Here is a 24,616-nt window from a genome sequence, read left to right as displayed (position 1 = left end):
TCATTTAGAGCAGTTAATGTTCAGTAGTATAAGTATGTCTTTCTAGAAGACTGAATTCTCATATTTTCCCCCCAAAGGAAGAAAGCAAGCTTAGCATTGACCTTCTCATCTCCTTCTTAGGGTGTTCTTTGAATGGAATTGGGGTTGGTTAGGTCAAAGTCAAAAGTACTCATTTTGTTTTCTTTTTGGCTGAAATTTAATATTAATAATATAATAGCTAAATATTTTGGATTAAAAAAACCTTTGTGGAAATATGTCTTTCAAGTAGTATTCAAGTGATCTTTTCCATCTTCTTGATTGTTGTGCTGAAAAAACAGTTTTCTGTAAGGTTTTCATTTATTTTACTTTTTAACCATGAAGTAGATGATCATAATGTAGACACCAAAAGAAATCAGGAGCAAGTACATGGCTCTCAACTTTCTTAATACTGCGACCCTTTAATGCAGTTCCTCATGTTGTGGTGACCTCCAACCATAGTATTATTTTTGTTGCTACTTCATAGCTGTAATTTTGCTACTGTTATGAATTGTAATATAAATATCTGTTTTCCGATTGTCTTAGGCAACCCCTGTGAAATGGTTGGTTAACCCCAAAAGGGTCGTGACCCACAACTTGAGAACCAGTGTTTTAGAGTATCTTCACCCATGCCAGGATAGTTACATTCTTACTGCTCCTTACACTATTACAGACCCCGCCCTTCTCCCCAATGACACCCCCCCACACACACACACAAAAGACTGAAGAGTTTGGGGGAAAGTAGTCTATTTAGTACTTATCTCATTATAGGTCTTGGTGGTACTTCTGATATGGTGGCAGGGAAATAGATCTCTTTTCTCTAATTGTACTGTGACCGGCTTAACAGAATAAAGTATTAGGTAGGAATTTCTTAAAACACCTAGAAACATTACTTTAGCTCTCCTATTTATTGGATTTTAAGTTTTCCTTATTTGGGAGAAATCACCCAGCATGTGATTTAAAAAGTGAAATTATAACATTTCAGACTAGAGGAAGGTAATAAGACGGAAAAATACAGTATTGTCTAGAGATTAAGAGCAACTAAGATTTTGTGAACATTAGGACGATAAAATCAAAGAGAACCACTAGAAACCAGAGCAAGGGAGGATGGCTAACAGTGAGGTATGGTGTGGAGCTATTGAAAATGGCTCAGTGGTAGATTTCCACTCCAGTCTGAAAACCCAATTCTTTGTGTATTACTTAATACACAATTTTCTTCTTTGTACTTCTCATCCAGCCAGTTTCCTAATGAGTATCCTTAATAGGCCCAAGAGCATTTACCAATCTTTTTTAGGGGTCGGGCATTTACTTTTCCTTTTTCTTGGTGATGGTGTTTGGTACCAAATGTAGTACAAATAGTGAAAATCTCATAGACCTTACAGCTACATACAGTTTATGTTAAAATTCTAACTCTGCAGCGTGGAACATTGTGTAACATTTTAAAATTAACTAGGTCTTGATAGTTTTTTTTTTTTTTTTTTTTTTTAAATATTGAGAACACTGCTCGAGACCTTTTGCAACACACTTATTAGAGTATCTGGCAGTCAGCAAGTATCCAAAAAATGGTAGCAATACTGCTATTGTCATCCTCTAGACACGTCCAAGATATTTACTAAGCTCAGGAGCACCAACAAAATGGAAGGATTCACAAATGTTGGAAGGATAAAATATATTGAAAATATTCCATCACAGATATCTATCACTCAAGTGCTGGGATTAAAGGTATGTGCCCACAGCTGATCTAGACCACTTTCTTAATGAGACTTCCCCTGGCTGCCCCTATGAAGTACTAAGATCCATCCCAACTCCACGTTGGTACTTCAACCCCTTGCCATATTCTGCCTTTTCCCCTGTAGACTCATTCCCCTTATTGTACTAACTTCTTTGAGATCCTATGGACCATCAGGTGAGAGGGAGCTAAGTCCCCAAATTCATGCAAGGCCACATTTTGATTTACCTCCAATCTGAGGATGACCTTTCAGGAGAAACTGGAAAAAGGACTGGAAAGGAGTGTGTGTGTGTGTGTGTGTGTGTGTGTGTGTGTGTGTGTGTGTGTATCCAGGTTTTATGTTCTCAGGATGAAGGTTGGCCTAGGCTACCTATTTCACTATTGTTGAAAATAGAGCACTCCCTGATTATTACTTGGTTCTTAGTGAGATGATACTTGTGTACTGAAAGAAATAGCACATTTTAGGGGAGAAGTAGTGAAGAGGTACTTACAAGATCATCCCTCGATGTCCTGTCTTGTGTGGATGTGCTAGGTTTGCCTGTTATCTTCTGTATTTCTCAGGACCTTCTGAAGTACCTTCCATCTCTGTTTCACAATTCAAATAAAGTAATCTCTACAATGTTAAAAAACTGGGCTCATATCATCATAATTAGTAATGATACTCAAGATTCAACTCCGGCTCTTCTGAACTCTCAACTACTTCATAATAGATTTGATTCAAACAAGAAAATGTTGAAGTCTGTCAAGAATGGCTTCTTTTAAAGAAGACAATTTTATAATTAAAAGATGTTTGGAATTGGAGTACTTGTACTACCAAGTTGCCTGGGCATGCCAAAGGAAACTTGTAAATTCATTGTGAAATGTTAGTGTGCAAGGATTCTTGGCTAGTATATGAATTTGTTTTTCCTTAGTTCAGTGGTCAGTCAATGAAGGTGCCTAAAAAAAAACAAACCCTCACATGTTGAGGTTACAGAGAGTGCTCAGTGGATAAGACTGTGTGTGTGCTATGTACACATGAGGACCTGAGTTCAAATCCCCAGTACCTTCATAAGAAACCTAGTGTTACTGTGCATAACCCCAGTGTTTTGGGGGTTAGAGATGGGAGGATAGTTGGGACTTAGTGGCTTCTAGTCTATTCAAAATGTTAAGCTCTAGATTCAGTGAGAGACCATGCCTCCAGCAAGTAAGGTGCAGCATGATAAAGCTGGACACCTAATATCCTCTTCTAGATTACACACACACACACACACACACACACACACACACACACACACGCACATGCACACGCACACACACACAGATGGGAGATGGGCAGAAAGAGGGGTAAGGGAGAGAAAGAAAACCTTACATTTCAACCCCGTTCTTTGTTACAGTCACTCACTTTATTTTGTCTATACTAGATGTCTTTCATGCATTATTTTATAGTTTTTCCTATTACTTGATATGAAAGAAAGGATTTGGCTCAAAGATAAGACATGATAATTGCATATGTATTAGTTTTAAAATGAACTGATGAATGGTTACTGGCTAAACTGTTTCTGGTTTTATTGGGGGGGGGGGATTGGTTTGGTTTGGTTTTACCTGTCCATGGCTATCTACCAATTTACACTCATGCTCAGCATTAATTTGGAACCATGACTTTTTAAAAAGTCTTTGTCTGCCTATAAAATGTGATTGTATGGATAATATAAATATTTTTTCTGCTTAGCATATCTTATGTTGATAAACTATTAGAATAGCTGAAGCTTGTATTTAATCATACAAACTGAATTGTTTTTAATGAACTATTGAAACATGTAACAAATTACTGTCATGACTGTTTTTATAAAACTTTAGGATGGAAAACTTTCTGAGCTTTAAAAGAGCTGTATTTGGTTCTCTGCCATTACTAAGTAAAATTTTGGAAAACATCTCAAGTTTACAAGGCCTGTTTTCAGTCATTAGAATAATAAAGTATTTAAGTACAAACTGCCCCCAGTGACCTTCCTCAAAATGAGGCTCCTTTTCATAAAGTTTCCACAACTTCCCAAAGTATTATTAGCAGTTGAGAGCAACTGTTCAAAACAGGAATAGGGAACACTTCCTATCTAAGCCACAGAATCTCTCTCTTATAAGAGCAGCTAACTGCCCTGAAAATGGGTCATGTAAAAACGGTAAAAAGCTTCCTGAAGTTTGCTAGTAAAAAATGTAGAGAGCAGTTAGGAACCTTAGAATTTTAATAAAAATAGCAAGTGTTAATTAGCTCACTAGATTTTCTGTTTACCTTCCATTTGCTCCTAGACTGAACACCAGAGAGATCTACATCACAGGTTATCAATGGAAATAGAAGACGAAAATCCCCAAAGCTCACTTTCTCTGACAAAAGGACCAGGAAGTAGGAAGCCCAGCAGAGACCTAGTCAGACTTACTTATCCCTGCTGCTCCACATTGGACCCCAATGGGCAGTCTTATCTACCCATTGGAGCCAAAATATCCAGTCCTTCTAAGCCGTTGTGCAACATTAGACCACTGCAGCATGTAGTCTGAGCTGACAGCAACTGTCATTTCATCCTCTGTGCCACAACTCTGGCCTCTGTGGTCTGAAATGACAATGGCAAAACTTAGGTTATACCTATCTCTACTGCTTACTGCCACCGACAAGGGGGTTGTGTTTCATAGGTTACAGTCATGTGTGTACCTTCCCTTTACCCTGTGTCCTAAGGAGAACAAGACCCAATAGCTTCTGAGTTGTCTCTCTCAGAACTGTTCAATGATAAATAACATGTGGCTCTGGGAAATAGCTTTTGTTCCTACAGATGATATATCAGAGGTTGGATTGGGCCTGTCTGGGTTTCTTTTTCTGTTGCTTTGACAAAATATGCTGACACAAGCAACGTAAGGGAGAAAGGATTTGTTCTGGCTTCGAGTTTAAGGGTATTATGGTGAGGAAGTCAGGGTGGCGGAAACTGGAAGGAGCTGCTCACATCACATCTAGCCAGGAATCAGAGAACACTGAATGCTTGCTGCTACTCAGCTCCCTTTCTCCACCTTTATAGTCTAGGGACAGTCCATGGTGCCATTCACAGAGGATGGGCCTTCCAACCTGAAATAATTCAAGATGGTTTCTGTAGACATGTCCAGAGTCTCCTTTTCCAGGTGATTCTAGAGTCTGTTAGGTTGACAATGAATATTAGCTATCACAGAGCCCTGGAAGAATAAGCCAGAGCAAACTTGTGAGTGCTGAGAAAATTAAACTTCCATTGGAACTAAAGCCTACAAAAGCTCTCCATGATCTATACACTAAACCTAAACAGGATGGTTGCCAGCCAAAATAAAAGATCCTATAATCCCCAGTACCTGAATAATATACACACTATACTAGCTATTTTACACCTGGCACAACAATTTAAATGAAAATAAGCATTCAGCTGACTCCCAGACTGAGATGAAGCAGATAGTAGCATGATCTGATGAATATTTTTTGTTCAGGAGTCCTAAAGTTGCTCCAACAATCAGCTGAATAGAAAGATTTTCAAAGTGCAGCCACAATATTACCTAATTAATTAAAATTAGAATATAGAAGAAAATGGTCAAGAATAGTGCCATAATTTTTGGCTAAGCAATTGCAAAAGGGAGAGGAGAGATGAAAACACTCTGGAGTTCACTTTCACTTGTTTTAAGGGATATGGTTCGTTGTTCTTTTCTTGTTCTGCATGTTCTCTTGTGTACCTTACTTACTAATAGGAAGTTGTTTAACTACTGAGAAGTTGTTTTGTTCTTTGGACTGGTTACAAATAAGTATTACTGCCTAGCATATTCTATTGTTACATTGAAGGACTTTGGTTTCTTACCTAACTTAATTTTTTCCCCTAAATATTTTGATATTTTACTATCTTGCTTAAACAATTACATCCACTGTACTCTTATTTTTAGATTTCTTTCCCCAAAGCAATTATTTTCCAGATCATCTACTTTACTTCTTTAGACCTAGAAACTGATGACTACAATTATAATTCAAAACCTATTTTCTGCTGCCCTGCACTGAGCTGGGTAATTGAGTGTAAATGGTTATTTCCTTTGCATGCTTTGCCATTGTGTTAAGTGGTTTTTGGTTAAAAGACTAGAGGTTGCCTGCTGAATATGCTTATATTAACAATTGTAAAAGAAAGTAAATTACTTTGGGGAGTATTAATGAATAGACATTTAAATTACATAGCTAAATCTTTCCCATCCTTTATTAAGCAAACAATTGGATTAACACCCCCCAAGTTATTTAATCAACAGTTTATATGCCATAGTTGAGTATTTGTTACAGAAAAAAAAATGATATTTGAATGGCTCCTAAAACATCACAACATCATAATTCATGTTGTTAGTCTAAAAGAACAAATTTAATCCTTAAAAGAAAGATTCATATCACTGTAACATCAGTTTTTCCAGAGAACACCAATGATTAGTAGTTTCTACATGGTGGTAGGGTTAGAGTGCAGCAAGGGAAGGATGCTTGTTCCCAACCACAAGACTGGGTCACTGACAAGTCACAGGATATGAGAGGGACATATGGTTGGTCTTCATGTGATATTTTCCAGCCTTACTTGACACAGAAGATTTCATTCTTTAAAGAACTCCACATAGTCGGCCAGTGGTAATGCACGCCTTTAATCCCATCACCTGTGAGGCAGAACCAGGTGGATCTCTATGAACTCGAGGGCAGCCTGGTCTACAGAGTGAGTTCAAGGATAGCCAGGGCTACACAGAGACACTCTGCCTAAAAATAAATAAATAAATAAATAAATAAATAAATAAATAAATAAATAAATAAATAAATAAATAAATGAAAGAAACAAACAAAGAGCTTCACAGGATACCAATTCAGAAAACCTCAATTTAGAGTGTTAGCTAATTAAATTTTGTTTCTTTTGTTATAATATCAATATTGTATAACTTTAAATAGCTAACGTGAATATTAGGGGAAGGAGGGAGTATTGCTGGCCTCAAGATTACTTTTACTAACTTAATTTAAATCAGCTACATTAATTTTATGTAATTTACTAGTAGGTTTAACTAGGGATCTTTAAAGCATAGTTCTGAACAGGAAGAGACTAATAACATTCCACAGAGAGATCACTGAAGAACAGACAGTTAAATGTAGCTTCTAAGCCTAAGTATTAATCCCACCTCACTCTTAGGTGCAATTGTGATAATAGCTTCCGACAACACTATTATATGATAATGTGCCATCTTGAAAACAATTTATGTTAGTGACATAGCAACAAAACATATCACTTTGATGATGCAATTTACAATGTAATTTCATACTCTCAGACTTCAATAATTATTAGTTTCAGTTTTTCAGTTTATAAGGATTGGATTATGCACAGAAAATTTAGCAATTGTGATGATGCTAGCACTAATTATGAGTAATTTTGTTCATGAACACTAGTAGAAAATTAGAAAAAAGGAAAAAGAGTGAAGATAGTCTCAAAAATATTCTCTCCTAAGGGCCAGTCTCTGATGTGACACTGTGCAGGGCAGACTTTGTTAGATATTTGGCCTTGGTATTGTATTTCTGCAAGATACTGAGGTCTAAGAGCTTGTCTTTCGGCATGGTGACACTCACCTTTAATCCCAGCATTCAGAATCAGGCAAGTCTTTGTGAATGTGAGGCCAGCCTGGTCTACAGGGTCAGTTCCAGGACAACTAGGGCTATATAGAAAGACCCTGTCTCAAAAAAGTCTTTATACAATATATTTTGATCATGTTCCTTCTCCGTTTCCAACTCCTCCCAGGTGCAGATCCCCCTACCTTTATGTTCTCATTCTCTCTTACAAAAACCAAAACCAAATAAAACCCACAAAGACAAAAATCAAAACAAGCAAGCAATAAGACAAGAATGCCAACACACACAAAAAAACCAAATAAAACAAACTATAGTATAATACAAATCTTAAAAAGTCTTATAATAGCTGGATAGTGGTGGCGCATGCCTTTAATCCCAACACTCAGGAGGCAGAGCCAGGTGGATCTCTGTGAGTTTGAGGCCAGCTTTGTCTACAGAGTGAGATCCAGGACAGGCACCAAAACTATACAGAGAAACCTTGTCTCAAAAAACCAAAAAAAAAAAAAAGTCTTATAATAAAAAACCCAGAGCCAGATATTGGGGTGAAAGCTGAAAGATCAGAAAAGCAGAACAGCCAGCCACTAGTTTACCTCTACAAATTCCTCAGCCTCATGAGAGTGAGTTCTGGTTTCCTCATGCTTTATATGCCTTTCTGTGTCCTGCCATATTACTTCCTGGGATTAAAGATGTGCATGCTTCCCAGTGCTGGGATTAAAGGCATGTGTCACCACTGCCTGGTTCTGTTTCTCTCATGTAGCCCAGTGTGGCCTTGACAGATCTCTGCCTGATCTCTATGTCTAATTTAGTGGCTAGCTCTGCCCTCTGAGCCCCAGGTAAGCTTTATTGGGGTACATAGTGTATCACCACACTATGGAATTTGTTTTGTGGTGGCCACCTACTCCTGGGTATGGAGTAAGGCCAACTTATCCTGCAGTATGGTTGATATACCCACTGACACTCCATTGAAGAAAACTGATTTTCCCTTTGCCAGTGGGTATCAATTGCAAATAGCTTCTTGGTTAGGGATGGGAGCCTGGGTCCAATTTCCCTTCTCAGTGCTGGGACCCTATCTGGCTTGAACCTGTGCTGGTTTTGTGTGTGCTGCCACAGTCTCTGTGAGTTCATATATGCATCAGTCCTGCTGTGTCAAGAAGATACTGTTTCTTTGGAGTTATCCATTACAGTCTGTCTCCTTCCGCATAGATCCTTGAGCTTTGAGGGGAGAGCTTTGATGAAGACATCCCATTTAGGATTGCATGCTCCAAAATCTCTCACTCTCTGCACATTATCTAGTTGTAGGTCTCTGTTAATTCCCATGTACTACAGGTAGAAGCTTCTATGATGTCGTTGAGGGATACACTGATCTATATATGGGTATAGTGATATGTCATTAGAAGTAATTTTATTGTTATGTTCCTTCAGCGAAATACTAGTGTTAGGCTCTCTCCTGGGCCCATGATCTATCTAGTCTCAGGTTTTCAGTATCAGCTATAGGTTTCATCTCATGGAGTGGACTTTAAATCCAACCAAAAAGTGGTTGGCTATTCACATAACATTTCTGCCACTATTGCACTAGTATATCTTGCAAGCCTGTCATTGTTGTAGGTTGCAGGGTTTATAGTTGGGTGATATTGATGATTATCTTTCTCTTCCAGTACTATGTATAGTACTTATCTCCCTCACCATGAAAGCTAGTCAGTAGGAGTGAAGCTTCTAGTAAGGCACCAGCTCAACTTCTCTGTATGTGATGACATACATAAGTGTTGTCTTCTGCAATAGAGCCTTATTACTAGTTATGGAGAACAACCAGTAGCCTTGGCAATAGCCTGTGATACATGGTGTGCTGTGGCGGGGGATTTCATGGGACTTCTTTGATCAACAGCTCAATAAGATATAACACTTTCCTGACACTGGAGGTTTAAGTTGGTGGCATAAGATACCTAGTTGAGGCATAATTACAATCTATTACTTAGATTACTTTCATGTATGTATATATTTTAGACTTCTACAGGAATAGGTTTCCATATGGTTTTTCAAATGGCCTTTAACATTAGTTAGCTCTTATTCTTTTTTCTTATTAGGTTACTTGTAATCTTTGTATAGTAGTAGTGTTTCTAGAAGTGTCTTGAGCTGGGACTTAATCTGTTCTCTTAAGGGTTCTCATTTATGACAATGGTTTCAGTTACTTCCCGTTTACTCATGTTTTATTAAGAATACAGAAAATACAAACAATGCTGATATGAACATAGCTGAGCAAATGCCCTTGTGGTATGATTGAGCATTCCTTGGGTATATGCCCAAGAGTGGTATAGCAATTCCTTAAATGTCTTTCAGCCATTTGAGCTTCCTCTGTTGAGAATTCTGTTTAGTTCTATAGCCCATTTCTTAATTGGACTGTTGGGCATTTTGATGTCTAATTTCTTGAGTTCTTTATATATTCTGGATATTAGCCCTCTGTCAGATGTGGGGTTGGTGAAGACCTTTTTCAACTGAAGAATGGATAAAGAAAATATGGTACATATACACAATGGAGTACTACTCAGCAGAGAAAAACAATTACATCATGAGGTTTGCAGGCAAATGGATGGATCTAGAAAAAAATCATCCTCAGTGAGGTAACCCAGACTCAGAAGGATGAACATGGTATGTACTCACTCATAGTAGGATACTAGATGTAAAACAAAGATGACTAGACTGCTACACAACTCCAGGGAGGCTACCTAGAAAACGGGACCCTAGGAAAGACACAGGGATCGCCCAATGACAGAGAAATGGATGAGATCTACATGAACAACCTGGACGACAGTGGGAGTAATGAAGGGCAAGATTTGAGGGAAAGAAAGCTTAGGGGAGCAGGAGATCCCAGCTGGATCAAGAACAGAAAGGGAGAACAAGGAATAACAGACCATGATAAATGATGACCACATGAGAACAGGAATAGGCAGAGTGCTGGAGAGGTCCCCAGAAATCCACAATGATACATCCTCTGGAGACTGCTGGCAATGGTCAAGAGAAAGCCTGATCTGACCTAGTCTGGTGATCAGATGGCCAAACACCCTAATGGTCGTGCTGGAACTCTCATCCAATAACTGATGGAAGTGGATGCAGAGATCCTCAGCCAGGCCCCAGGTGGAGCTCCAGGTGTCCAACTGTCGAAAAAGAGGAGGGACTGTAAGAGTGTGAATTATTGAGACCAAGATTGGAAAAGCACAGGGACAAATAGCCAAACTAATGGAAACACATGAATTATGAACCAAAAGCTGTGGAGCCTCCAACTGGATCAGGCCCTCTGGATAAGTGAGACAATTGAATAGCTTGATCTGTTTGGGAGGCACCCAGGCTGTGGGACCAGGACCTGTCCTTAGTGCATGAGCTGGCTGTTTGGAACCTTGGGCTTACACAGGGATATGTTGCTCAGCCTGGAAGGAGGGGACTGCACCTGCCTGTACTGAATCCACCAGGTTTAAATGAATCCCCAGGGGAGTCTTGGCCCTGGAGGAGATGGGAATGGAGGGGAGGGGCTGAGAGGGAAAGGTGGGGTGGGGGTGGGAGTGTGGAGGACAGGGGAACCCATGGCTGATGTGTAAAATTAAAACACGAATATAATAAATTTAAAAAAGGAAAAAAAGAATACAGAAAATATAAATTTAGAATTTAGAGTTTTTTAAGTCTGAGCTCCAGTCCTTAACCTATCTTAGTTTCAGTTTTCTGATGTATAAAATAGGAACAAGTATTGTATTATGGGTGGTGACAAATAATGAGAGAGTATCTTGGAAAAGTCCTATCAGCTTGGCATTGTGGTATATTATAAATAGTAGTAGTTAATGTCTTAATCTTCCTATCCATGCTGACCCTTACTCCTTTTTGTATGTGTATGAGCTCATACAGGTAGGTGCATATGCATGTGTGCACATACTGTGTGGAGGCCAGCAATCTATGTCATATATTCTTCAGCTGATCTCCAACTTATTTTTTGAGTCAAGGACTCACTGAACACAAAGCTCACAGATTTGGCTAGACTATCACCAGTGAACCTTCTGTCTGTGCCTCCCTGACACTGAGATTATAGATGTATAAGACTGTGCCTGGGTTTTTGCTTGGGTACAGGAGATGCAAACTCAGGACCACACACTTGTACAGCATGTATTTTACTACCTGAACCATTTCCCCAACCTCCTTAGTCCTTTAAACTTTCAGGCTTTTACCTCTTTCAGCTCTTTCTAAGTCTGTACCTGGATGGAAATAACACTTACTAAATAAACTTCCAAATACGTTCCCTTTCTTTCTGAGTAGTATTCCAGTTCTTTTTCCTATGGTTCCTCTCTCATTTAGCAATACCATTTTTTACCCATTAATTATCGCCAGAAATTTATCAGTATTCTGTTACTTCACACTCACTGTCCCTCAAGATTGTTTGTCAGTTTATATACTAAAATGTCTCTCAGTTGTCCCTATGAATTAGTTCAGGTCTTTACTTCTTTCTTGGGCTAAATGTAATAACTTCTGCCTGGCCCCACACATACTCTATTCTCCCTTTCCAGCTACTTTATCCCCTCCAATTTTCCCTGCCAGCAATACTAAATAGCTTAGAGTCCCCAGCACACATTGTGTATTTCATGTCACTCTAGGCCATTCCACACATTTTTGTCCACCCTTTGAATTTTTTTCCCCCAGAGCTGAGGACTGAACCCAGGGCCTTGCGCTTGCTAGGCAAGTGCTCTACCACTGAGCTACATCCCCAACCCCACCCTTTGAATTTTATAACTCCTCTTTTCTTGGAAGTCTGTTGACCATTTCTTGCCCTCTCAAACTTCCTTGTCTCATAGAAGACTTATCTGGCCACTTTTCTATACATAAATAATAAACTTGTAGCATTGTGTTATTTCAGTACTTATTTCTGTAGACTTATAGTAACATTATTTATGTGTACCAATAGTAGTGTCATCTAGTGGGAGTTCCTTTGATACAGGAATGGCTTTGCTAAAACTTTTTGTCTGTGTGTTCTTTTGTTTGTTTGTTTGTTTTTGTATTATTCCATTGTAGACAATAATCTGAATAAATAAATAAAATGTAAAATATCAATTGAATTCTCAAAATATCAGCTCTTCAATATCTGTTTCTGAATGTTCTTTATATATTAAGCTAAGAGGATCTACACATGTATAATGAAGTTAAAGTTCTTTGTGCTTCTTTCCTGTAGGTTTTCTTAGCTGATTCTTTTGGCCTATGGATAATCTCCTTCCTATTTCTTACATTTACAAACACATATTTTCTCCTCTCCTAGCAATTTTTCTTGAGTTTTAGCAGCTTTTTCTTGAAATTTTCTTCTCCATCATTTATGAGTTGACAAAGTCCTTTACATTAGTTCTAACCCAGCCCAACCCTTAAGACATACTTCACCACTACCACTACCAGATATTCTAGATCAACTGCTTTGAGCAGAATTTGCTATGTATTTTCTATAGTCCCTGTAGAATAAAGGATGACTGTATCATATGTAGTGCTAGACTGGGTGATAGCATGGTACATGAAAACTAAAGCAAGGCCTGCTACAGCTTTCATTGAACTATTAAGATTTGACAGAGGTACTGATTATGTCAGTTTAAGTACTGAGTTAGTAAATGTTCTTAACTAGTAAATGTTAATTCTCTGAAGACACAGGTGAACCTGATTTGTGCTGTTAGTTTTTGGAGATCTATTGCCAACTTTTCAAAGTCAGCTTTTATTTTCTGTTTTCAAAGGATTTCATCAATCTTTAGTTGTTAACATCTATCTAGGTAGGAGTTGCTGAGACTTCCTCTCTCAGCAGCTAACAGTTGCCAATAGCTCCTTGGCTAGGGATGGAACTTTGTGCCCATCTCCCCTCTCCATACTGGGATTTGGTCTGGATTGGGCTTGCACACATCTTGTGCATGCTGTCACACCTGTTTTGGTTCATCTGTGCAACCTACTTGCTGTATCCAGAAGAGACTGCTTCCTTGGAGTCATTCACCATTTGTGGCTCTTACGCTCTTTCCACCCGTCTTCTGCAGTGATCCCTGAGCCATTAGAGGAGAGGTGCAGTATATAGCTCCATTTAGGGCTGAGCATTCTGTATTCTCATTTTCTCTGCACCTTAGCTAGTTGTGCTTTGCTGTGTTGAGCATCTACAGGAATCAGAAGGTTCTAATGAGGACTTAGTATGTGGGTATAATGATAAGTCATGAAGAGTTATTTAGTTATTAGAGTGTGTCCATTTAGCAGAATATATTAGTAGGTTCTCTCCTAGGGTCTAGCTAGGATCTGTCTAGCTATAGGTTCTTGACCTGATGCCAGGGATGAGATTCATCTTGTAGAGGGATCCATAAATCTAATGAGGAAGTGGCTGGTTAATTCCACATTTGTGCCACTGTTGTACCACTGTTGAGCGTGTTTTAACCAGCCACTAATTATTGTAGTTTACCAGGTTGTCAACAGCTGATTAAGATTGATGATTAACTTTTCTTTTCTGGTAGTGTGCATGCACCTTCCATGAAATCTAGCCAGTAGCGATGAAGCTTCCTGTTCAGTACCAGCTTGATTTCTCCATGTTCTGTGACTCAAGTGTATGGCATCTTCAGCAATAGGGTCTTACTGTCAAGTTTTGGAGATAGCCAAGAGCATTATTAATAGCTTGTAATATTTGGGGATCTTTGGGACCTCACCAGTAACGCATTCCTGAGACTATGCCTTTTATTTGTTAGCTTCTGGTAGGGACATTGTAACTTTGTTAAGATAACTCCCTTTTAACTTTTTATGTTTATTTATAGATATATCTTAGGAAGCTTCTACAATTGTATGTTTCCATATGACTTTTGGGAAGACTCTTTAGTTTCCCTCTTCTACCCTGTCTTCCCCTGCCTCAACCCAATTCATCCCTTCCTTATCATTAGTCCCCTTTAACCTTTTATAACAGTGCATTCTAACTCTTTTCCCTCAAACCCTCTTCTCATGGCCCCTTAATTAAGTTCCTGACCTGTAGATATTCTAAATGAAACACATATAATGTAATAGGTTTAATAAGTAATATAGAGTTGATTTTTAATTATATAGAAATTTATGTGTAGATTATACTCTAATAGTTGCCATGTTATATAAGGGACATAAATATGAGTAAAATTTAGTATTCAATCACTCCTCTTTAGACACCAAGAAATGTATATTCTTGCCTTGATGACTCTCATCTAACACATTTTCCAAACGAAGCCTTCTTGTGCTTAGAAACATTAAACAGCACTTCATCACTATTCACGGGGACCACTTGAGTAGTGAAACCAACAAAAAGCCCCAAATGGAAAACATATGACTCAAATAGACTTCATAAAAGTCATTTGTTCATAATGTGACAGTGGGAACAAGAAGAAGGAAGATTATCTCATTTGACCTCACCTGGCAGCAAGTTCATCAGAAGACTCAAAATTTTTGCTACTGTGTGCATAACCATAAACTGTAAAGGTGTTTCAAGTATTGATTTTTAAGGTTACAAATAAATTTAAGCAAGTAGAAAAGTTGACAGATATGGAATCTGACTAGTCAGGATAAAAAATATACGAACTGTTATATATATTTATATGTGCAGTGAATATATGTATATTGTTGGCTTTCACTTTCTTTAGTGTTTTCTTTCCTTTTTAAAATTACTATTCATTGTTTTCCCACATATCCTGTAGTACATTGTGCAAATTATTATAACAATTTCCAGGCCTACAATATGGACAAGTTTACCCGATTTATTAAAAGCTTCCTAATACACATTTTTTACTTGTAAACCTTTTATATGATAAAAATTTATATAACAGACGTAACATAAAAGTTTGCACATTGAATCTTAAAATACTCTAAATTTATTTTAGTTAGATATAAAATTATAATTAACAGTGTCTATTGACTTTATTGTGTTTGAATTATTGTTTTCTTCATTACTACATATTAGGCCATTTGAAATAATTTGGATTATACTGATATATAAAAATTAAGGAGACCTTTTTTGATTAGCAAAATCTTAGAAATTTACCTACTCAGCCATTAAAATATTTTAAAGCTAGAAAAATAAGCAATATATAAAGGAATTTATAATGTATATGTGTAGAGAATGATAATAAGCTGGGCAGTGGTGGTGAACACCTTTTATCCCAGCACGTGGGAGGCAGAGCAGGTAGATTTCTGAGTTTGAGGCCAGACTGGTCTATATAGTAAGTTGCAGGACAGCCAGGGCTACATAGTGAGACCCTGTCTCAAAAAACAAACCAAAAATTGATAATAAAATGAAAAGTGACAAATCTGTTGTCAAATTAGGAAATACAATATCACTATTGCTTTCAAAACTCTCTTCTCTAATTCTCATATAATCTCTCTCTGTCTGTTTAAACCACTATCTTGACCTTTATAGTAATTATTCCTTTTTATTTTTTGTTGTAGCTTTACCTGAAGTGTGTATATTCCTTCACAGTGTTGCATACACAAATTTAGCTATGTAAGGAAAGGACAGTATTGCTACCATCCTATGGAATGGTGAAACAGAATCTTTCTTATAGTGTGGCTTCAGATGCCCTAAAACTGTTTAGAACTCCATTCTGAGAAGTCAGTTGGCGTGATCACTTGTAAGTCCTAGGATCTGGGGCTTTTGCTAGGAAGGAAGGAGATTGGAGCTGTTGGGAAAGGTTCAACAGGAATGTGCTCCAGGGCATAGGTCATACCTCATTTCCTGCCCTTGGGCCCACTGACACTTGCCTCTCTCTCTCAGGAATATGTGAAAGCAGAGTGCTGTAGTGGAGTAAAATGGAGGTCCTCTCTTGGCCCATAGCCAGAAAATGCCAAACAAGAGAATCTGGAGTCAGCTCACCCAACCATTGTGTTTCTAGATTTAAAAGGGTAGTCAGTAGTTGTGGGGACCCGCTGTCATACAGCCTGGGTTGGTTCCCCTCTATATTTGGTGCCTAACAGTCAGCCTGAAATTTCCCTTCTTTACATTCCTAGGGATTTCCTTCAGTTTATTCTACATTGGAGCTCCTATTTGAAATCTTTTTAGTGTCTTTTTAATTGGTACATCTTGTATATAAATACACTCTATAATAAGTTTTCCATAATGTATGCATGGTAAGGAAATTGTTGGCTTTCTAGCATCTGAGATTACCTCGATGGTTTTTAATGCCCTGGCTGGATACAGAATTATAGATTAGAGGTCATTTTCCTCCATTGGGAAAGTTTTTCACTGCTGTGTTCTTGTTCTGGTGTTACCATTGAGTGCTGCCTGGAGCACCATAGAAGAAGTGCAGTCATCTTTGCTTTCTGTGAACTCTTACCTCCATATCTGGAAATGTGAAAATTTTACTTCACGCTGCTGTCTGTATAGACTTGGGTTATTTATTTTGCTGAATATTTGTCAAGGCCTTTTAAAAGGAAATTTTTTCTTTCTATTTTTCTTTATTACTTTTTGCTTTGCTTTATGGGATATTTCCTCAGTACTGCCTGCCAACTTTCATGTTGAGTTTTAGGGTTCTTTGTGTGTTTATTTTTTAAAATCCCCTTTTTGTTTTCTAAAATGTCTGTTTTGGTTTCATAGTTATTAAATCTTACTAAGGATATTAATGCTAATTTTTAGTGCTTCTCTTCTTTGGTCCTTTTCCTCTAAATTGCTCTTTCTGTTAATATTTGCCCCTGTTTTCTAAAGACTCTTCCCCAGAAGTCTTAGGAGACATGGTTGTCTGGTCATGACAATAAATCAAGCATTGCTTTCAACTGGAGACTGTATTGCTCCTTCCCCCACAGGCAACACTTGGAGACATTTTTGGTTATCAAACCCTGGGGATTTGCTATTAGTCTTCAGTGAGTACAAGAAAACAAAACAAAACATTTAGCTCAAAATGGTAATATTGCTAACTTGAGAAATCCCACAGCAGAAGGACTAAAAGCTGATTGAGAGACCATGATTCTCTCTGGAAGATGATTTAATTAATTCAGGACATCTTAAACTTTTTTTAATCACGACTCTTTTTCACCTGAGAAATTTTTATGCAACTTCAGGTAAAATATATGTGCAGAGCAAACACTTACTTTATAAGTAATAAAGAAATTTATTTTAAAACAATTCCTTTGTGTATACATAGTTTCATTATTTGTTAAGGATGAGAGCAAATTTGCACACTAATTAAGAGGATGTGCTTATTTTTACATGAATTAAATTTTGGCTGAATGTTTGAAACCAAAGAGCTTAGAGCATATTAAATATTTTACAATTGTCAATGCTGAGATCATTGTTTTGCATAAATACGATAGAAATGTGTTTAGGACATTGTTAGAAATTCTGTCATGATACCAAACTAAAATGCATTTAATGATTTTTTTTAAATGAAATTCGAGTCAGAAACTCAAACAGCAATTTTGAAAGTCAGTCATTCTAAACCAATCCAATCCAAAGGTATACTTACTAATTTATTACATGCTCAGGAATCATAGTAGGAAACATGTTTCTATAAGAGCAGAAAGCATTCTGTGTACATTAAACGCACTGGAGTTCAGAACACCAGTCTCAAATCTGAGCTAAGGTGTTTTAGGAAGCCCAGTGGGTGAAGCTGTGCCAGTGACTGCTGCCAGCAGCACCTCAGATTCATTATACATTTGGTTTTGAGTTCATCTTTTGGATGGTTGTTGGGCATGAGAAGAAGCCTTTCACCATAATTGATTGTGTGTGTGTCTGCTATTGCGCCTGCTGTGTCTGTGTCACATTCAATTTTGTGGTTTCATAGGGTCACATCCCACAGTGTAAGATGCTGGGATATAGTTGGGTGATACAGGGAACTTCATATTATCTTTTCTGCTTTTCCACTGGACATCTCTTGTCTTGGGGTAAAGACAACTTTCAACATTCCATTTGTTAGGGGAAAAGACTGAGACTGTTCATAAACTGCTTCTTTAACATGTTTCTTCTAGTTCCAGCTTCATGAGATTCTTGATTATTCTGTAATGTAAATGGGTTTGGTTTCAAATAGTCTTCCTTGTTTTTCTAAATCAGCTCTCCCAAGTTTGCTGGATCAGTTAACATCACTGCATCTAGTCTGCTCTTACTCCACGAACTTGATTATTACTGTTTCATTCTCTTGTTTTCCCAGTCCTTTCCTTAAACTCCTTTCAGATCTGGGAAATAAGTTAGATGCACTGTGCTCAGTTTATCTTGATATTCTGGAAAGCAACATACTAGCATAATTTATAGCACAGTTTCATGTAACTTTAGTCTCTTTTTTCAAATATATTTAGCTTTCATATCAGAATTATCTATTGCCTACATTTAACTTTTCTTATTAAAAAAAGTGAAGGAGAGTATTCTGTATCTACATAGGGCAGTTAGAATCTTTCCAGAACTCTAGCAGACATAACAATATTCATTATATTCCACTTTAATTGATCTTTTACCTAATAGGTTTTGTTGTTGTTGTTTCTTTATCTGGCTGTGGTATCAGGGAAATACTGGTTTCATAAAAATAATTTGGAAACATTCCTTTCTTTTCTATTTTGTAGAATAATCTGCATAGTATCAAGTATTAGTTCTTTGAAGATCCAGTACAATTCTGCAGTGAATCTATCTGTTTCTGAAATCGTTTTAGTTATTACTGTTTCAGTCTTGTTGTGTGTGTGTGTATGTGTGTGTGTGTGTGTATGTGTCCGCACTCACACGTGTGTGAACACACACTTAAAATTTCATTTCATCTTGGTTTAATTTTGGTAGGTCATATGCATATTCATCTGAAAATTCATTGGTTTCTTTTAGATTTTCCAAGTTAGTAAAATATAGATTTAAGGTGTGTCCTCAAGATAGTCTGGATTTCATTAGTATCTGTTATAACATCTCACTTTTTGTATCTAATTTTATTGATTTGGTATTCATTGTCTTTTCTTTTGGTTAAGAAAAACAACTTTTTGTTTCATTAATTCTTTACATTATATTTATTTCTCTGTTTGTTTCTAGTTCATTAATTTCTGCTCTGATCTTAAATTTTTTGAGACAAGGTCTCACTGTGTAAACATGGCTGTCCTGGAACTTCCTATGTAGAGCAGGCTGGCTTCAAACTCACAGAAATCTGCCTACCTCTGCCTCCTTTATACCCAGCCCTGATCTTATTTCTAACTGTCTAGTGTTTTCAGGCTTGGTTTGTTCTTGCTTTTCTAAGACTTGGGGTGTATCATTTGGTTATTTATTTAAAATCTTTCAAATGGGAGTGAATCTAGGAGATAATGATACTCCTAGAAGCAGTAGGTTGCTAAAGCAAGATTCCCAATCCCAAGTATGGGATACCTCCACAGGAGTTCATCAAGGAAGCCTCAGAGGTCCCCAACACAAATACCTTGGTTGCAAGATAGAGAGAAAGCAAGCTGAAACTGAGCTGGAAACTTGCTCCCTGCTGGCTACTCTCAAGATGCTACTCTGCAGACTTCTGGTAGAGAAAATGTATCATTGGTCTTACCCATCTGTGTACCCCACAAACAGGAAAAAAAAAAAAAAACCCTGCCAGGCAAGATGTGCCTACCTGTACAAAAATGGCATGATTGTTGTGGTGACAACCAACTGCCATCTAATAAGGAAACCCACAACTAGTACAATAAGCCCACTTAACAACCTATGCCTGAGGAGGTTGTAGGCCCTACTGGGGTAACTAAATTGATACAGCATCAAATTGCCTTCTAAATATGTATGTTAGTACCCATTGACAAAGAACAGCAGTGGATGTAGAGACTAGACTCATAGATCCCTGATATTCTGAGAATAGGTGATGGTTGAAGACTCAGCCTTAAACAAGACATTTACACTCCTCCCTCTAAGGCTAAGAGAACACTGTAGAAGAGGGGTATAGGAAGTATGAAAAAGCCAGAAAATAAAGTGAAGCCTGGACTCAATACAACTGTCACAATCATGAACTCAACTGCAGTTACCCTCATAGGCCATGTTAATAATAATCATGAAAAGGGAAGCGACTCATACATCTTACTGTTACACTATTGGCTATTGATAGTTTTTGGGAACGGGATTAATTGTCTCTAATTATATATCCACTGCTGAGCCCACTAGGCTTCAACAGATAGCTCCAAGTGGGTCACAAAGAAAAACAGTTAGACAAGAACATAAGAAAGTTGTAGGAAAGAGGGGGTGTATGTATATAGGAGTAGCAGTGAAATGGGAGAGGTTGAGATTAAGAGTGGTTAGTATGCATTAGGTACATGTATTAAATTGTCAAACAGTAAATTTAAAAAATTTAAAACCCATAGAATTATGTAAATAGCTATCTGCCTCAGTAAGAACTTTGTGCTACAATTCCAGTCAATATTTGGTATTTGTAAGGAGTTGAATGAAAAGTAAGTGTGTGTGTGTGTGTGTGTGTGTGTGTGTGTGTGTGTGTGTGTGTGTGTGTGTTTGTACGCATGCGTGCGCGCATGCAGATACTTGTTTTGTTATGTTTTTATTTTTGAGAATCTCATACATGTACAGAATGAAATATGACTCTGTTTACTCCTAACTGCCCTCTCTAGTCCCCTCAATATCTCCAACACAGCCCTTCCCAACTTCGTGCCATTTTTATTTAATGACTCATTAAGTTCAGTAGTGCTGTCCATATGTGCATGGGTACATGGTGACATGCTCTGTCACCAGAGCATAGGGAACCCACCAGTCACTGGTGCATGGGGAACCCACCAGTGAACACATCATCCTAAATAAATAAATAAATAAATAAATAAACAAATTCTGTCCCCCAGCAATATTTAATCAAATCTGAAATAGTGTCAGTTAGCATTCTATTTTGGTCAATACCCTAGTAGAAAAAGATAATGACTTATTTTCTTCTGCATCAATACTCAAAAATTGACTATGCAGTACATTTTTAAAACTTAAGGTAAAAATGTAAAGAGTCAAGAAATGGTACAAGCCATACTGAAATCTGTTCTTCCTGAATTTTTATTGTTCCCTAAACTATCAACCAAATATAACTAATAAATATAATGTGGCTGTATGTTAACAGTGTTTATTACCCTTTGCATTTTTATAAAAGACCAACTCAAATTATATCTTTTATTAGTATCTGCTGAGTTTCAAGTTGTGAATGAAATCACAAGCAATCTTAGAGTATGGTTTGATGTCTTTCAAGGTTATTAAATTTGGCTCAGCTCACCTTTGTTAGCTTCCTGCATGTTATTAAGGAAAACTCCCTTTAACATGCTTTACTTATGACTTGTACTCAGGTCTTGAAGAATTCATAAATGCACTCTTTTTTCAATCTCATTAAATTAGCTTAATGTATTAGTGGATTTAATTTGATTTTCAGTGAGATTTTAAAAAATATTTTGAGATGATTATAATTACATGGTTTCTCTTTTCCCTTTCTTCTCTTATTATGTACTACCCTGATGCTCTCTTTCAAATTCATGGTTTCTTTTTTCTTTAATTGTTGTTGTTTTGTGTGTATATGTGTGTTCCTAATTTTAAAAGCCTTTTCTCTCCTTTCCCCTTACCTATCTTAATTTTATAAAAGGATAGCAGGAGAAACTTATGCTTTCTTCCTCACCTTCATTCAAGCAGGAAAAGGGTTTTAAAAATTGACTGGACTGACCACAAAGAATTCTACAAACAGAAGTATATATAACCCTGCGGGGTTTTGTGTGGCCCAAACCTGATTACGTTAAATAGTTCCTGAAATTGTATGCCATTGTCAGACTGAATAATCACAAGTAGACATCCATGTTAAAAATGGAAACATTTATGGGGATCCTGCCTCACCTTGGTGTACTGTCACAGAGGAATATTTGTTGATGTTTTGAGTGATTATGCAAAAGGTTTTCTGTCTGTAGAGTTTTGATCTGAAAGTTAACATTAGCCCCTTCTTTCCCTTCCATGTTAGCTTTGCTGTTTGTGAAAAGATTTTAACTTGGATGTAACTGATGGCCCTGATGATGGCGTTAATGTGATTTCAAAGAAGAATTTATGTTTAGGTTAGATTAAATTAATTTGCTTGTTCTCCAAGTGAAAAAAAACAAAACAAAGAGAAACAGTATTACAAGTCAGAGGTGCACTGTATAAATGATTTTTTATGCACCTTGAGCACAGATAAAAGTATTTTATAAAAGCCAATAAAAGTGTTCTTTTGTCTATCTTCCACCATTAGAAAGTGAAAAAATGTATATATGCATGTATGCTTCTAAATTTAATGGTTCTATCATAGTTGAAGTGCCAAGTCTACACAACAAATCTGTCTTTAGGTTATCTTGAATTCTGACATTTATTTGATAACTTCATCTCAAAGAACTTGTGTGTGTGTGTGTGTGTGTGTGTGTGTGTGTGTGTGTGTGTGTACACATTTCCTGGACCCAGGTATTGACATCTTATTTCACTCTGCATATCCAACTGTGTGGCAAGTATTGAGTCACTGATGAAGCTTGAAGGGACAGTAGGTAAGCAAATCACTAGTGGCTCTTTACAACAATTCTGATTTGAAGTTTTAGAATAATGGAGGATTTCTCTGAGGTTTTTGGTCAGACTAGAGAGGTTGATGGAAACCAAATCATGCAGGGCTTTTTCTTTGTGAACTTCCTGCTCAATACTGTTGTCTAGATCTTGTTGAAGATTCTTTTTTCCTTATTTTCTGTAGTAATTAATTATATGTTTTGTATTTTGATTCTTGATTAGGTAGGTGTGTGTGTGTGTGTGTGTGTGTGTGTGTGTGTGTGTGTGTGTGTATGTATGTGTGTGTAAGACTTTTCCTCAGGGATTGTAAGTGAGAACGTATCAGATTTTCTTTTCTAAAACACTACAAGAATGAATGAAAAACCTTTTCAGTAGTCACAGAAAAAAAAAGGTAGCTTGAAAACTTTCTGACATGACATGTTGAGAAGTGATAGAAAGTTACTCAATAGGATATGGTAGTAAGGATTAGGTTTCTGGGCAAGATAAGAGGGAAGTGTTTACAATGATTTAACTTTCTGCTTCCAAAAGAGTATGTCTTATATGCATGCAATAACAATTGATGAAAAAGAGGTCATGAATTTGAAGGAGAGTGGGGAGGGGTGTATGGAAGGATTTGAAGGAAGGAAAGGGAAGGGAGAGATGTTGTAATTAAAGTACAATCTCAAATTAAACAAAAGGAGTATGTCTCTGTATACTACCACATCTACAGACTTCCCTATGTGAAAGCTGATCATAATTATATAGAATTATTAGTTATTGTTTGCCTTGAATATAAGGATACTATTTAGAATTTTTTAAATTATCTTGAATTGAAAACCTAATTATTTGGCTTCCTTTTTTTTGTTTTAACTATCTTAAAATGATGAGTTACCTTTGAATTAGATAATAATGTTCAAGATTACATTAGTTAAATTTTATTGTGAAGCTCTATATGAAGATTAAAATATGATAGGTCACTTGTTATATAGTGTGGCTGTGGTAAATAAGGAAACACAGTAAGATGTTGATCAAAAAGAGGAATGTAAAATCAGTGAACTAAAATTGACTTTTTGTTTTCTAGGGGTCCCTTTAGTGTTGTACGACGATGTATCAACAGAGAAACTGGGCAACAATTTGCTGTAAAAATTGTTGATGTAGCCAAGTTCACATCAAGTCCAGGGTTAAGTACAGAAGGTAAGAGATGGATTTCAAGTAAGTTATTTGATGTCTGGCTTTATTCCATCTCCAAAATCCATTTATCAACCTATCCTCATCTGGGGGTGGGGAAGCAGAGGGTGTGATATAGCGGGGAAGTGGGTGGAGACAGTCTGAACTCCAGTTGAAATAGTTATTCAGAAATCTAAAAGATAGCACTTGAAATATGGAAGGCTTATAGTCATCTAGGATCTTTATGAGCTTGTCTTTTTTTTTTTTTTGCTAGAAAGGGAGTGAAATGTGGACATATATTTTTTAGGGTTTGATTTGAGTCCTGTTGTGTGAGATATAAGATAGGAATGGAAGTAATTGAAGAATGATAATTGAAGATTTAGAACAGCCAAGGTCCTTCTAAATATAATTTACTGCATTTAGGATTATTCTCCAGTATGACTAGAAGATTGATAACTTGATTCATATTTGGCTTAACCACATATTTGTGAAAGTTGAAAGGTCAGTAGTATTAGAATTTGTAGGACTTAGAATTATATTTAAGATATTGTTATATATGTGTGCATTTAAAGTTACTTATTTTTTAAATATGTATGATGATTCACACTGAAGGTAACAAAGCTGATTATTATATTGACTTTTCTAATTAGCCTATCTACTAACT

The 24,616-nt window shown here is 37.0% G+C and overlaps 1 protein-coding gene across 16 annotated transcripts in view; it reads left to right on the top strand.

The window, feature by feature from the left end:
• Positions 1 to 24,616, top strand: part of Cask (calcium/calmodulin dependent serine protein kinase) — a 340,650-nt gene that overhangs the window by 44,093 nt on the left and 271,941 nt on the right. For 9 of the 16 annotated variants that reach the window (XM_036175420.1, XM_036175418.1, XM_036175431.1 and 6 more), the window contains exon 2: positions 23,867 to 23,979. In XM_036175420.1, coding sequence (XP_036031313.1) covers positions 23,867 to 23,979 — 113 coding nt within the window. Of the gene's footprint in view, positions 1 to 23,866; positions 23,998 to 24,616 lie in introns of all 16 variants that reach the window. The other 7 variants (XM_036175421.1, XM_036175419.1, XM_036175422.1 and 4 more) reach the window with 1 other exon arrangement.

Source organism: Onychomys torridus, chromosome X (assembly GCF_903995425.1).
Source record: "Onychomys torridus chromosome X, mOncTor1.1, whole genome shotgun sequence".
NCBI classification, from domain to species: Eukaryota; Metazoa; Chordata; class Mammalia; order Rodentia; family Cricetidae; genus Onychomys; species Onychomys torridus.
Note: the sequence above shows the minus strand (reverse complement) of the source record. Positions and strands in the feature narration are given on the sequence as shown.